Source organism: Nicotiana sylvestris, chromosome 3 (assembly GCF_000393655.2).
Source record: "Nicotiana sylvestris chromosome 3, ASM39365v2, whole genome shotgun sequence".
In the NCBI taxonomy this organism is placed as follows: Eukaryota; Viridiplantae; Streptophyta; class Magnoliopsida; order Solanales; family Solanaceae; genus Nicotiana; species Nicotiana sylvestris.
In genome coordinates this window covers 45,526,149-45,541,062 of record NC_091059.1, presented here as the reverse complement: position 1 = coordinate 45,541,062, position 14,914 = coordinate 45,526,149, and the positions used below count along the sequence as shown (strand labels likewise).

Below are 14,914 nucleotides of genomic sequence, written 5' to 3'. Positions count from 1 at the left end.
AGGTATATATGATTGGGTGTAGCACATTGGGAGAATAAGAATGAAAGTGTGTTGTAATATCAAGGAACTAAACTAAAGCTGTAGGACAAAGGAATCCCTTAAACAAAGGTTCGTGGTTAAAGAAATGGCTCGGGTAGTACCCCGTGCGTTAGGAAGGTTTAAGTTAATTTACACATGTGGGATAAGACCAAGAGTGTCTAATATACTAAGAATAATGTTTTATGAGATATTATAATATCACATTGGTCACATGTTAAGTTTTGGAATCAAGCAAGTTGCGAAATAAAGGTCGGCAAAAGTTATCATAAATTTCTCTAATAAATTTTCTAAACTTTGGGTCAAATATATCAGATCATTTCTCCCAATATATAAAGAGTTATGGGACCCACAACCTACCGAATCGAAGTTCTACGAGTCTAGTCCGCAACCAAAAAAACCTCACATCAATCCGACATTGGTAAAAAGTTATGACTGTTTTACTGCGGACTGTCCAGGCTGAAACCGGGTCGCGAACCGGGTCGGGTCAAACAAGTAGTATAAATCGGCAAATTCAACTTTTCAGACCTAAAAACATTTCATTTTCATCCTAAAATAGTAAGAAAACTGAAAAGAAGGTTCCATGGTATTCTTGAGTGATTAAGGTGCGTTTTAGCGATTTCTACCGTTAAAATTTGCCCCCGTGCCTAGAAACGCAATCTCTACGCTTTGCAATCGTTTCCCCTTCTATTAGTTGTGTTTGGAGCTATTCTTGGCAGATAGGAATTTGTTGTTCTTGCTGGTTCTTCAGGCTTTATACTTGGTTTTCCAAGGTAATCATCTTGGGACTCTTTTATGATCGTTTTTACAAAGTTCTACGGACGTTTCGTCAAGTTAGGGTCATATGGCAAATCTGCCAATTTAAACTCAATTATGAACTATTTATAGGTGCATATAAGCTGCATATATATAGTGTTTTCGATGCTTAGGACATAAAGAACAACTTTTGTGAAGGAACTACAGGCATTCAGATGTTCGTTGGAGAGGTATGTTAAGGCTAAACTCTGTCCTTCCTTTTAGCACGAATTCTGGGAAATTCCTAAGACGTCAAATGTGATATTTTATTATTCTATTGCTAGAAAAACCTTCTGTGAAAGGCATTGGGATCGTAGCTGAAGTATTTTCATGATGCTATTAGGTTGATATTCCACTCGTTCGGTTAAATAGGGTATTCAACATCTATATATGTCATTTGTTCGGCTTTCTTAACTATATGCCTATATATATGAATTCTTATTCGTCTTTGGATTGTGTGACTAGAAAATAAAGGCATTTAGTATTTGCGATCAGTCCTTCTCCCTTATTAAAGTGTATCTTAAAATCTCTAAAGTGACACGTCGATTTTCAAAAATCTCAAATATAATTTTTATGTTTAAACTACTAAAACACTTGATTTTTGAAATACTTTCTTTTACTAAATATCAAAAAATCAGGTATAAGGACTAAGTGAAGCACCTTAAGCTTTTTATGAACATCTTCTGAGTTAAGTTATCTTTCTAAAAGTTAAGTTAAGTTTTCAAGATTATTCAAAAGAAAATAAAACATATGAATTTCCACCAGACAATTATATGCGATACGAAGGTGATTATGAGATCATGAGGATAAGAGTACCTATGAGCCAAGATTGGCTAAGTTCTTGTTATGGCCTATTATGTGAATTCAAAATTCATATCATACATGACATATTATACATGGACTTCGAGCTATAATCGGAGGTAAGAGGCCTATTTGCCCGAAAAACTATATATATTGTACAGATGGCCACATGTTGGCAATATGATACCGGTTAGCTACCAGAAGAGACCGCCATTGCTAGGATTTGGTTGAGTATGTCATGCATTTGCATCAATATATATGTATTCACGGCATACGATTACACGAGCATACAATGCATATTTTATTACTATGAAGTCGGATGTCGGCCATGGAGGCTATCAGAGTTTCAGTGTCAGGTGGTATCTCTATTACTTTTTTTTACATCAGCTATGTATGATTCTACTGTCTGCCTTACATACTAGTACATTTTTATTCGTACTGATGTCCCGTTGCCTGGGGACACTGCATTTTTGTTTCGTGCGTGCAGGTCCAGGTACGGACTCTGATCGACCCCTCCATTAGGATTTCGGGGTTCAGCTGTGAGTTGGTAAGCTCCACCTCTTCCTGGAGCTTTCATAGAATGGTTACTTTTGTTATACAATATGGGTATAGTCGGGGCCTTGTCTCGACAGTGCTTTTGACACTCTTAGAGGCTATTGTGGACACAATATTCTGGGTTTCTTTTTGTAGCTTTCAGTCTCCAGCCCATAGGCTTGGCATGTATATATATGTGTGTAGGCATGTATGTCTCTAATCGCAGCCTCATCGTCCAGCTAGTACTTTATTATTTTGGCTCGTCTACCTTTGTTTGTATGGCTTATTGTTATTCAGGTCATGACCTTAATGGTCCAGACTTAGTATTTCAGATGTTGTGCTGCCCGATCTGTTGGGCCCCCAGTTTAGTTAGCTAGTATGTTTAGTGGCTAACTCGATCGAATACAGTATCGAGTGCCGGTTGTGCCTCCCCTAGTTTGGGGCGTGACAGTAATAATCAGTCCGATTCAGTATTTATTTTTTCTAACCGGTATACATAAATTATATATTGATTATATATATACACATATATATATACAATATATTAAAAGCAGGAATATATTTAGTTAAAACTCAAATTACTATTTTACCTTTTTCTAAATAAATTTGTACCAAATTGGCCTTATGTTAAAAAATCCCTTTAAATAAAAGAAAAACCTTCACATTAACTGCCCGCTGAAGATGCAACCTTGGCGATAATGATCATCTTTCCCAACAGTTGCACCGGTTGATTTTTTACTCTTTAAAATCCAAACTCCATAGCAATTTCCTCTCAATTTTTTCTCTTCTCTACTAAAGCAACAACTATGGAATCTGAATTCTGCTTCACCAAATTCTTATGTTTTTCAATTTGTCGTCTCCTATTTATAGTTTTTCCACAATCTCCTTGCTTATCAGGCCTCTGGCGCCAATATTATTTCATCATCTATTTTCCCCGCAAAATAGCAACCGATATTTATCTTTCGCAAAAATAATTTGTAAGTCCCTTGGTTTTGTTTTCCTAATGATTTTTACGTCAATCATTGTTCACAAAAAATAACGTGGCTTATGTTCTCTGAACTACCAATATGTTAGAAAGAGAATTAGATCTAATCTCGTCAAGTGGGCTTATTCAATTTCTGAAGTCGAATTTGAACATGAGTTTTACTTTACTTTCACGATGATTGTCTACTTTAATTTGTGTTTACCAACTTACTTCTCTGTGTTTCTCCATTGCCTTTCTTTACTTCTATTGCTTCATAATCCCTTCTTTAATTCTTTAGTTAAATGGTTGGTAAAATTGAATCAAAGAGACTCAGTTTATGGTGTGTTCATGGAGAAAAAGGGGTTAAAATTCTTTAGCAATGATTCTGGTGGGATATATAGCAAATTATTGGAAGAAATATTTCCCGATGAAGGAGCGGCAGAAAAAATCCGCCAGATTTTGACAAGAAAAAATCTAGGAGAAATCATCTCCTATCTCATTGATCAACATGTCAAAGACGAAAAATTCCGGGAGAATCCGTACATTCGTGAACAAGCTATTGACCATTTATATTCTTTACTCCCGAGGGAGAAGCAAACCAAATTCTTCACAAGCTGCCGCGCCTCTCTCAAACGGAAAAGAAAACCACAAAAAAAAGCAATAAGAAAAAATATTGAGGAACACTCAATGGTAATAAGTGTTAGGATGCTGATAGTTGCAAAAAGTTTTAGAGCCTTCTGTGATAAATAAGTTTACTTCCATGTCTGTCAGAATGAAAAACTAATCCCGCATCTAAGTTCCTAAACCATCTTTATACTATGTATGCCTATTAATTTGTTTTGTAACCCTTATTATAGTAGTGTTTCTCTCAGTTATCCATGTAATCTTGGCTACAATATATGTAGACTACAAATATAATGAAATATTAAATTACAACTTTGTTTACCGTAAAAATGATAATAACAATTTAATTTGATTTTGTGGTTCTAAAAATACGTGATCTATTTTTATGCTAGTTGTTTAGGAAATGGATGCTAAGTAAAAGATTACAAAGTAAGATTATAGCTTGAAAACGATGTGATAGTCAAACCAAATGGCTGGAGATCAGGGCCTCGAGCTGGCGTATATGGGGTCTCAAGGTCGAGTCTGGTGGCCGGCTTAGGGCAATTCGAGGGAGGATTAACAGTTATGAGAGCTACAATGATGGCTCTTTATGATTAATGATAAGCAATAAATGAAGAACAATAAATAGAACACAATGAATATAAGCAATAAATGGAAGTAATGAGATCAATAGAATATGTTAGAGAGCACAGAGAATGTCCTTGTATGTTTAGTATTCAATATCAGAAGATCCTACAAAATGACAAGGATCCCCTTTATATATGCGGGGGGAATGGAGGTCCCAGTATAGTACGAATGCATTTATTACAAAGATATGGGGATGGTACAACCATTTAATGCCATGGTACGGGTTTGGACTAGCCTAATAAACTTTGTCAGCTCTAGTCACGTGCTTTGGGAACCTCACATCAATCCACTGACGTCACTGATTTACCCTGCCTCGAGGTCGACCGTTGCTTACGCTACCTCGAAGTAGATTATCGAGAACCCTCAAGGCCAGGGCCCCTAGCTAAGCTTCGAGCCTTTGGGGGGGGGGAGGGGGAGTTTCTTCGAGGCGCCTTGGTGACCGTAAAATTGAACTGCTGATTTTTGCCGTATACAGATAGTCCCCGCGTTTTCTAGAATAAAATGATAGAAAACGATTTTGAACTCCTACTCCTCAGGCACTATCACCATGATGTTAGCCTATCAGAGCATTAAATGCCATAACCCAAAATCCGTGCAAGGGTCGCCGTCAGCACGACTATCGAGAAACCCGCGATTTATTTTTTGGTTCGGTTTCTTCGCTGACCGTACGACTTCTATAAATACCCCAATTGCTTAATGACTCACACTTTGGTGATTCCTTCAAGTTTTCAGAGCCAAATCCATCTTCCTCTATGCCCCTCTTTCTTTTGTTCTTGGTTTCCTGCCTTCTTTCTCGAGAAAAGAAAACTTTTGGTTACCATGGACATAACCTCTAAGACAGTGCTGCGGAAAGATGAGGCTTCCTCTTCATCTCGAATATCCAAGAATAAACCCAAGGGTAAGACCAAAGTGGCTCCTACCGCCGAATAGTGTACACCCACCGAGTTCAATAACATGAAGGATTTTTCTATCGAGAGACCTTCATCTACGCTGGTCGATGCAAACACGTGTCCCAGTTTATCAGCATTGTAAAAGATATAGAGAAAGTGGGGGAGGACTACAAATGGGGGGAAAAGTGCTGGTTGAGATCCCTAGTCCTAACGAGAGCATAACGGACCATAAGGCCGGTTTTCTTCATGTGTACACATACCCGTTCACCTTAGGCCATGTCGACTCCTCAGACCCTTCTTCTCCGGCTATAGACCCGGTCATTCTCGACTTCTGTTGTAAGTACCGGGTGACACTTGGCCAAATTTACCCCTATTTCTAGAGGATAGTTTACATGCTTTGCTACTTTTCCATCAAATCCAAGAGTACGACTTTTACCCTTGATTATCTGATCAGGCTGTACAGCCCCAGTATTTTTCGAGGCTTGATCAAGCTTCGCCCTTTATCTTTGAAACCCTTTTTCTCGAGTATCAATGAGCACAAGGATCAGCGGTAGATGAGCCGGTTTGTCCGACTAAGGACCTTGGACATTATTCCAGCTAGGTGGATGCCGTTTCCGGAGGAGTTTAACTTGAAGCATAAGTGCCTCTTCTTTGAGTATGCTTTTATTTTCTTCTTACTTTATTCAAAAATCTAACTTTCCCTTTGCTCACGCAGCCGCCCGTTGGTACCCCAAATCTGCTCCAGACCTGTTGGGGTGGATTAGGGGATTAGATACCTCGTTCCCCTATCCCAAACGTTCTTGGCCTGAGTTGGATAAAACACGGTGGGTGGCCAAGAATCATGGTAAAATCCTTCTTGCCGTCTCTATCATGTTTTTATATTTCTTCCCCATATCCTCCATGCTGATAAATTTTGATTACTATGTTCGCGCAGGCCTTGGCGATGGAGTGCGGATGAGACCACCTCCTGCCGGTGAGGGAGAGTCCCCTAAGCCCGATAAGGGTAAGAAGAGGAAAAAGGCGACGTCTGCCGAATCCCTTGTATCAAAGAAACCCAAGTCTCGTAGGCCTCGACTGAGGCCGAGGTAGCTTCCGGAGTGGGTTCCGATGACGAGGATGATGACGACGACGATAACCCTTTGGTACAAAGGAAGAGGTCGGGCACAGATGCCCCCCAAATGTCTGTGTCGAGGGCCACCGAGTCGGGGACAACTGGTTCGGCTTGAGACCATGCTTCGGAGGACCTCGAGGAAGGTGCGGATACTGTCTCTAAGCCCCTGGCCAAACATGGTACAATCCCTACCGAGGAGACCATTGCTGCTGGTTCGAAAGGGCCCGGGCTCGGAGCTTCTCGGGGACGGAATTTTCCCCTTGGCAATATTGACGCCCTAGGTGGCCTTAATTTTGGTCCTCGATTCTCGCCCGAGGAATTTAGGGACGCTCAGGACCCAAAGGCTACCAACGTGGGGGGTCCTCTCGAGGGGGATGGGGTGGGGGAAGATGAGCTTGACAACTTCCTTGATGGCGTTGATGATGTCATGAGGACATTGATCTCGATGCTCCCAACGCTATCGAGGAAGCAGAGAAGTTTCAACAGCTGGTGATAGCTTTTTATGCACACTTTTCTAGTCTCAAGTATTTTCCTCTTTTTTCTGACTCTTCGATTTCATTGTAGGCTAAGAAGATGTATGATCACGCCTTCTCTAGGCTCCAAGACGAGCTTTCATGCCGTGGAAAGGAGCTCGAGAAGCTCACCTCAGGACTAAAGGAGTCGGAGGCCTCCTCTACCCGAAAGAAGGAGGAGTTAAGCGAGCTTCGGGCGAGTTTGGAGGGAGTGCTCCGAGATAAGGTTGGTCTTGCTGAGCAAGTAACTTGGTATTCATAAATTCGTTCATCATCCTCACAATTCGATGTTTACTGACTTATCTTTTCCTTTGTAGATCAAGCAGAAGGATGTTCTTGCGGGGCGACTTCGGGAAGAAGTTACTGCTATAAACACGGAGATCCTCGAACTGAGGAGACAAAATGAGGTCGTGACCTCGAAGTTGGTATCGTCCCAGGGTCTTCTCCTAAATGCTCGAGAGGAGGTTGCTGCGCTATCTGCGGCCAAGTCCGAGGTTGAAGAGAATGCCACTACATATCTGAGAGATGCCGCTACTGTGAATCGTCTAGCCCGAGAGATATCAGAGGAGGACGAGCAAAAGCTGACTCGGACTGTCGCTTACGCTCGTGCAAAGGCAAGGAGGCAAGCCTTAGAGGAATCTAGTGCTAAAGGTGCCGATCTCTCAATTGAGATCGAGTAGGCCCGAGATTTGGAGGAAGAATTGGCACTCTTGGTCACTTTGGATGAAGATCTTAGAGATAGTTCAAAGGGCAGTGACGATGAAAAGTAGGCCTATTTCGCCTTTCCTTCTCTTTTTTATTTTTGTGTATGTATTCCCGGGGAAACAGGTCTTGTAAAGGTACCACTTACAAACATATTTTCGGTAATGTAAAGAAATTTTTTGTTTCCAGCCTTGCATTCTTTATTTTTCAGCGATCATGCAGAATTCATTCTTCAAATTTTGATGTCGACTCTTAGGAGTCCATATTTGGGGGCAATCGGGACCGTCGAGATCGGGCACCATCTCGAGATTAGGTCGATAGCTTCTTTGGAGTCGGTGCTTATAATAGCAGAAATCCTCGGGGTCTCAATATTTCCCGAGCATCGCGTGACATCATTATTTATGCAACACGGTAATGGGGTGCCAGGGGTGGTCCCACCAGTATATTTCCTCAAAAAGTGGTGCTGATATTGTCAGACTTAATTGGTCTTTTGGATAGGCGAATAGTCACCGCTCGCCTTAATATATGCATTTGCTCATTTCTTAACTGAGGATTCTGCTACTCTGGGTAACTTTACTCTCATAGAACTTTTGCTCTTTGTGCTAGTTATCTCATCATTTCAACTCAAAGCCTTCGCCCAAGTCTTCATCCTCTTCTTCCTATTTTACCGTAGCCATGGCCGCTACATCAAAATCCGTTTATCAAGGAGAGGAGAGTTCTGCCTCTGTTTCGCGTTCGGTCGGTGGTACACCACCGGTGCCCGTTAAGATGACCTCGAGGTGCTTTATCTCGAGGAGAGACTTTACATTGGAGAGATGTCCTAACATTCAAGGGCATCAGGAGCATGCATCGAGGTTTAACTCCTCAATAAGGGAGGAACATCTCAAAATGATTAGAAAAGACTGCGGATAGGGAGAAGAAGTGGTACTGCAGGTACCTTCCCTGGAGGAGAGCATTATGACCCATGTCGAGGGGTTTTTGAACGTGTATACGTATCCCTTTACATTGGGCCCCTTGACAGGGTCGTGCTTGAGAGGTATCAGGTTACCCTGGCGCATGCTCACCCATCCCTTTGGAAGATAGTGCTAATGATAAGGTACTTTGCGGATAAGGCCGGACTTGAATTCACCCTTAGCCATCTCGTTAGGTTATATCGGCCTCTGCATTACCATGGCTTGATTACTCTGCGACGTCAATCCACCTGGTCCCTTGCTGTTAGCAACTAAGAGGACGAGGACCGAGGGTGGATGAGCCGGTTTGTTCGAGCACGGACAACCGATATTATCCATGGAGAGTTTCTGCCATTTCCTAAGAAATGGAATTTCACACGTAAGTGGTACACTTGAATTTTTATCGCTTTGTCCACAGTGGAGGCGGGCTTCGTAAAGATGTTTTTCATTTCATTTTCTTTAGCGATTCCTTGGTTGCTGAACAAGGTTCCTGACCTGGCTGAATGGTCTCGTAAGCTGGCAGCTTGCTCGACCTATGATAAGCGCAAATGGCGAGACCTGTCCAAGGGGAGATGAGAGGCAAAACATCATGGTAGGTGTTTAGTGGCTTGTTTCCTCAAAAAAGTACTTTCTTTTTAGCGCACTAACTCTTCCACCACAGGTGTTGGAGGTTTTTCCGAGATGAGGCCGTGTCCCTTGGGGGATGAGGAGAGATTGCCAGCCTCGAGGTCGAGGATCGATAATAAACGAAAAGAATCTTCGAGGTGCGAGGATGCTCGTGGCGAGGTGAGTCCTTTTTTGAGGTTCAAACGAGATGAGTCGACCGAGCTTCCGGCTTCGGAGACCTCTATTTTTGAAAAAATATTTCCCGTTCCCGTCGAGGGTACTTCAAGGGACAAGGGTCATCGGACGCCTCCCTCTTCTCCTACCGAAGGCACTTCGGGGGAAACTAAGCCATCAGAAGTATGCTCGACCTTTGGTAAGGCTCAGTGGCTTAGCTTTATGGTAAGCTTTGGTAGCTGGTATAGGCTTCTTTCAGTTTCGCGTCTTTCTTATTGAACTTTCTTTTGCAGGACTTTAATAAGCTTAAGTCCGAGCTGCTTCGCCGTGAGGCCAGGCTGCAAAAATATTTGGATAGGGAAAAATCCCTTAGGCTTCTTTGCACGAAAAAAGAAGATGAGCTAGTATACCTGCGGTATGAGGCAGATCAAAGTCACGAAAGCCATCTCGAAAGATAGGTAACCTACACTTCATGTCGATGTATGCTCCCCCTTCCGCTTTTGGATATTAATATTCCAATATTTCAGTTGAATAACACAACGGACGAGCTAGAATGACTTTGGGGCGAAGTTAGCCGGGTTAAACGTGAGTGTAACGAGCTGAAGGCTCAGACAGATGCCCAAGTTGCGACTAAGGAGGATGCTTTGGCCAAGGTTTCCGCCCTTGAGGTTCAACTATGGAATGCTCGTACAAACAATTCTGTCCGAGCGAATATGATTACAAGGCTCGAGTCTGAGCTTTTGAAGATGAAGGCCGAAGTTGTGGATACCCCGGCTGAAACCGTAACAATCCGAACTAAGGCTGATAAAAAGGTGGTTGTCTATTTGAAGGATGCTGCCGACGCTCGTGCTGAGATAGCGGGCTCTCGACAAGGAGAGAAGGAATAAAGAGTACATGAGGTGTAAATCTCGGAGGGAAACCCTCGAGGAAGTTCATGCCAGGGGCTTCAATATCTCGGAAGAGATAAAGCAGGCGAAGGTGGAAAATATGATGCTAAGTTCCTTCTGTCTGATGCCGAAGATGGCGAGAAAGAGGTCGACGGACCATAGTCCCCAAGGGGGACGTTGATTAGATTAGGCCTTTCATGTAGTGCTTTCAAATAACTTTGTAAATGAAGCTTGTATTCTCTCACATATATGTGTAAAAGGAAGCCTCGTGGTTTTATTTTTCATGCATTTCCCTTTGCCTTGATTTTAGCCAGATGAATTGGTCTTCGAGTTAAAATGAATCCCTAGATTCATGGTATGGCCCTGGGGCTCATTGGGCTGGTCGGTACGACCTTTTAGTATTAGCCGGCGTTTGAGCTCTTATGCTTTTGCTCTTAGGCATATTTAGTGAACTATTTCGGGTTCAGTCTTTGAGTCGGGTTTCGATTCGAGCTCATTTGACCCTTAAGTTTTTGAATTAAAGCTGCCCCTTAGGGTCTTATGCGCTGGGTCAGTACGACCTCTTGTATGGACTGGCGACAGTGGCTCTTACGCATTGGGTCGGTACGACCTCTTGTATGGGCTTTATTTTTCCCTCGTTAAGGACTTTTTTGAAATTGTGTTTGCCCGACTCTCTGACAGTTCGATAAAACCTCAATTGTGAGTCATTGTATGGCGATGATCGAGCACCTCGGGAGGTTTGGATCGGTGGCTGAGTATTCGAAGCCTTATAGTTTGGAGCTGACATGGTCGAAGCTCTTTTGCCTATGTTGAAGGTAGCCTATTTAACCGGTTCTTTTTGAAGTATTTTCTAAGTAATTGAAGGACTATGATTTTATAGCGGCGGTCGAGCGTCCCCGAGTCGCGTTAGTTTGGCTGGTACAGCCTTGAGACTGTAGTCATTTGTGTTTGGCCGGAACCTTTCAGTCCCCGAGTGAAGTAGTTTCACCGTCTATATCGAGGGTATGCCTTTTTAGGGATCTTACAAGTTCGATATATAGCCTTAACTTTGAGATCGGGATTATGCCTTTCATAAGGTCTTGTAAGTTTTTGCATGCCTTTGAGGTCTTACAGTTTTGGTTACTTGGTACAAGTATGGTTCATGCCTTGTTTGAGGTCTTATAGACATTGTTGTTGCTTTTTATAGGTCTTACGAGACCGAGATTGCCCACATTGGGTCTTACGGCCTCAGATTCTTGATGAGTCGATGGGGGTGGCAATTGGCGGCAGTCCTCGAGTCATCGAAAGTTTCTTGGCTCAGGAGCCATTCCTTGTAAACTTGGTATTGCCTTATCGATGGCTTACAAGTTCGAAGTTCCGACCCGGAGGTCGTGCGTCTTCGGGTTGTTGACGCTAGTCCCCGAGGGTTCGGGATGTTTTTTGGCTCTGGAGTCGTTTTGCAAAAGATACTGAGCTTCTCTGAAACGCAAAATGCTTTGATGACAGGGAAGGTATTCCTTGATTACTCGGTGCAAGTATATACGTTTTCGTTGTTGAAGGCTCGTTTATTCTATACGGACACGGTTCGTTCAACTGTTTGGCCCGGTACATTATGTTCCTATCGAGACCCCGTTCAGCACATCTTGACTTTTCCGAGAAGGTGACCTTTCGGGGGGATGCCCCCCAGTATTCGAGGTTGATAAAGAATCCTAGGATACTTGTTGGGTCTTTCTTAGGTAGCATATAGATATTGCCTCGTTAAAAACTTTGCCGGTAAAACTCTTCTTGGGATAAAAACCTGGTCGAAGGAAAAAGTGCAACATATGCTTTTGGAACCTAAGTCCTTCGAGTTGGAAGCGCTTCGGCCCTTTCGATCGGATACGTTCATCCAAGTTAGTATAAAATGTAACTGAAAAAGGGAAGATGATCATACGTGAGTGCTGATAGCCTTTCGGACCTCGACATGATTTAATTGTTTGTTATGAGGACTCGGTACAATCCTTCATTTTGTTTAGTCGGGCATACCTGAGAAAGTAGCTTGTTATCGTTATTTTACTATTTACTTATCCTTCAGCTCCTTCGATGGTGGAGATATTGGTGTCGACACCATATCGTGAACCACGGGCATCCCTTTTGCTGCATGTTGTTCCCCGTAGGTGGTCTTTATCCCACCCTTTGTCAGGAATTTCATCATTTGATTGAGGGTGGATGGTACTTCTCCCGTGCAGTGTATTCATGGTCTTCCGAGCAAGGCGTTGTACCCCATGTCTCCTTCGATGATGTGGAATTTGGCATTTTGGGTTGTGCAGACCACATTGACTGGCAGGGTAGTTTCCCCTTTCGTTGTTTCGCTCGGCGTATTGAACCCGTTGAGGACTCGAGAGGCGAACATAATTTGGTCAAGCAGTCTGAGCTGATCTGCCACCCTTGAACTGATAATATTGGCTGAGCTACCTGGATCCACAAGTACATGTTTAATTTGAAATGTATCCACAAGAAAATATGTTACTAGTTCGTAGTTATGGGGCTGAGATAGAGCCTCGAGTTCGCTTTTTCCTGGTGATACCTCAAGAGATTGTATGGATGACATGTTATGACCCGTCTGTTTCACCTTTTTTGATCACCTCTCTTTCCCGGAACTGATTTTTGGCTCGGTCGCTGAGGAATTCCGGAGGTGACCTTTGCTAAGTAGTCGGGCTACCACTTCCCGGAGTTGTCGGTAATCTTCGATCTTATGACTGTACGTGTTGTGAAATTCACACACTATGTTATGGTTCCTTTGTGAAGGATCTGATTGTACAGGCCTTGGCCACCTGGTGTCTCTGATTTTGCTTATGGCGAACATGATATCTGAAATATCGACGTTGAAGTTGTATTCTAACAAGCGGGGTGCCTCCGTCAGCCATGTGTGCCTATAGAACCCAGCTCTGTTGATAAGTCCCTGAGGATTCTGCCCTCGGTCCGTTCTTCTATCATTTCGGGGTATGTTACACCTTAGGGCGTTTCTCCTGTCTTCAGTGTATGGCTGGTACCTTTCTTTGATTGGCTTAGGCTCCTTCGCTAGAAGCCTGCTTGGGTATACCGAGCTCGAGGGGGCTCCTAGTTGATCATCCTCGACCCTGATCTTCGATTGATATCGATTGTGAACATCAGACCAAGTCACAGCGAGGTATTCAACCAGATTCTGTTTCAGCCATTTTGAAGCCACCGAGCTTCGTTCATTCAAACCTTGGGTGAAGGTCTGCACTGCCCAGTCGTCGGAGACTGGTGGAAGTTCCATTCGTTCCATTTGGAAGCGAGATGCGAACTCTCGCAACATCTCGTTCTCCCTTTGCTTGATTTTGAAGACGTCAGATTTCCTTGTAGCTACCTTGATGGCACCAACATGTGCCTTTATAAAAGAGTCTGCCAGCATGGCAAATGAATCTATCGAGTTTGGGGCCAGGTTGTGATACCACATCATTTCCCCCTTTGAAAGCGTTTCTCCAAACTTTTTTAGTAGGACGAACTTGATCTCGTCGTCCTTTAGGTCGTTGCCCTTCACTGCACAAGTGTAAGCAGCAACGTGCTCATTGGGGTCTGAGGTTCCATTGTACTTCGGAAGGTCCGGTATCCTGAACTTCTTTGGAATAGGTTTTGGAGCCGCTTTCTGTGGGAACGGCGTCTGTACGAACTTCTTTGAATCCACACCTTTCAGGATCGAGGGTGCGCCCGAAATTTGGTCGACCCTGGAATTGTAGGTCTTGACCTTCTTGTCGTTAGCTTCTATCTTCTTCTCGCCAACTCGATCCTCCTTGTGAGGTCCTCGAGCATCTTTATGATGGCAGAGTCGGCTGCCGACCCCGTTGTTGCTTGATCTTTCTGGTACCTGTTCGGTCCGAGGGGCCGCTGTACTTGGGGTTTTTTGGTGGCTCTGCAGCTGAGCGATTGTCAGTTGTTGTGCCTGCAACATCTCAAAAATAACGTGAAGGCTGACTTCCTATTCCTCCCGAGTTGGGTTTTTTTGGACTTCTTGTTGATCTCCTTGATGTATGCTCTTGTTAGTGTGGGAGCTTATATCGACGTGTTGGGTATCGCGTGAGATCGCGTCTATGGAATTGGTTCTGGTGCATTCTCAGGGTTTCGTGGTGGTACACCAACACCTGGAACATCCACACCGTTCTCTCCGTGGTCTTCAAGATTGTTGTTTTCACATGCATTTACTGAGTTAGACATTTTGACCTGAAATCAAAGATCTTGGACAAGAAAAAGTGTGAAAGGTAACCTGCGTTATGTAGTTAAACCAACAAGAAAATAATCACTATTATTTTTAGCCCCACAATGGGCGCCAAACTGTTTATCGTGAAAATGGTAATAACAATTACATTTGATTTTGTGGTTCTAAAAATACGTGATCTATTTTTATGCTAGTTGTTTAGGCAATGGATGCTAAGTAAAAGATTAGAAAGCAAGATTATAGCTTAAAAACGATGTGATAGCCAAACCAAACGGCTGGAGATCTGAGCCTCGAGTTGGCATATATGGGGCCTCGAGGTCGAGTCTGGTGGCCGGCTTAGGGCAATTCGAGGGAGGATTAACAGCTATGAGAGCTACAACGATGACTCTTTATGATCAATGATACGCAATAAATGAAGAACAATAAATAGAACATAATGATTATAAACAATAAATGGAAGTAATGAGATCAAGAGAATATGTTAGAGAGCCGAGTGAATGTCCTTG

The 14,914-nt window shown here is 43.1% G+C and overlaps 1 protein-coding gene across 1 annotated transcript; it reads left to right on the top strand.

The window, feature by feature from the left end:
- Positions 1-5,200: 5,200 nt before the first annotated feature.
- Positions 5,201-10,213, top strand: LOC138887293 (uncharacterized). Its single transcript, XM_070169023.1, has 9 exons — positions 5,201-5,279; positions 5,987-6,115; positions 6,206-6,312; positions 6,947-7,138; positions 7,212-7,570; positions 8,965-9,032; positions 9,208-9,332; positions 9,620-9,730; positions 9,932-10,213. The coding sequence occupies exons 1-9, from the start codon at positions 5,201-5,203 to the stop codon at positions 10,211-10,213; spliced, it is 1,452 nt and encodes a 483-aa protein (XP_070025124.1).
- Positions 10,214-14,914: the final 4,701 nt, after the last annotated feature.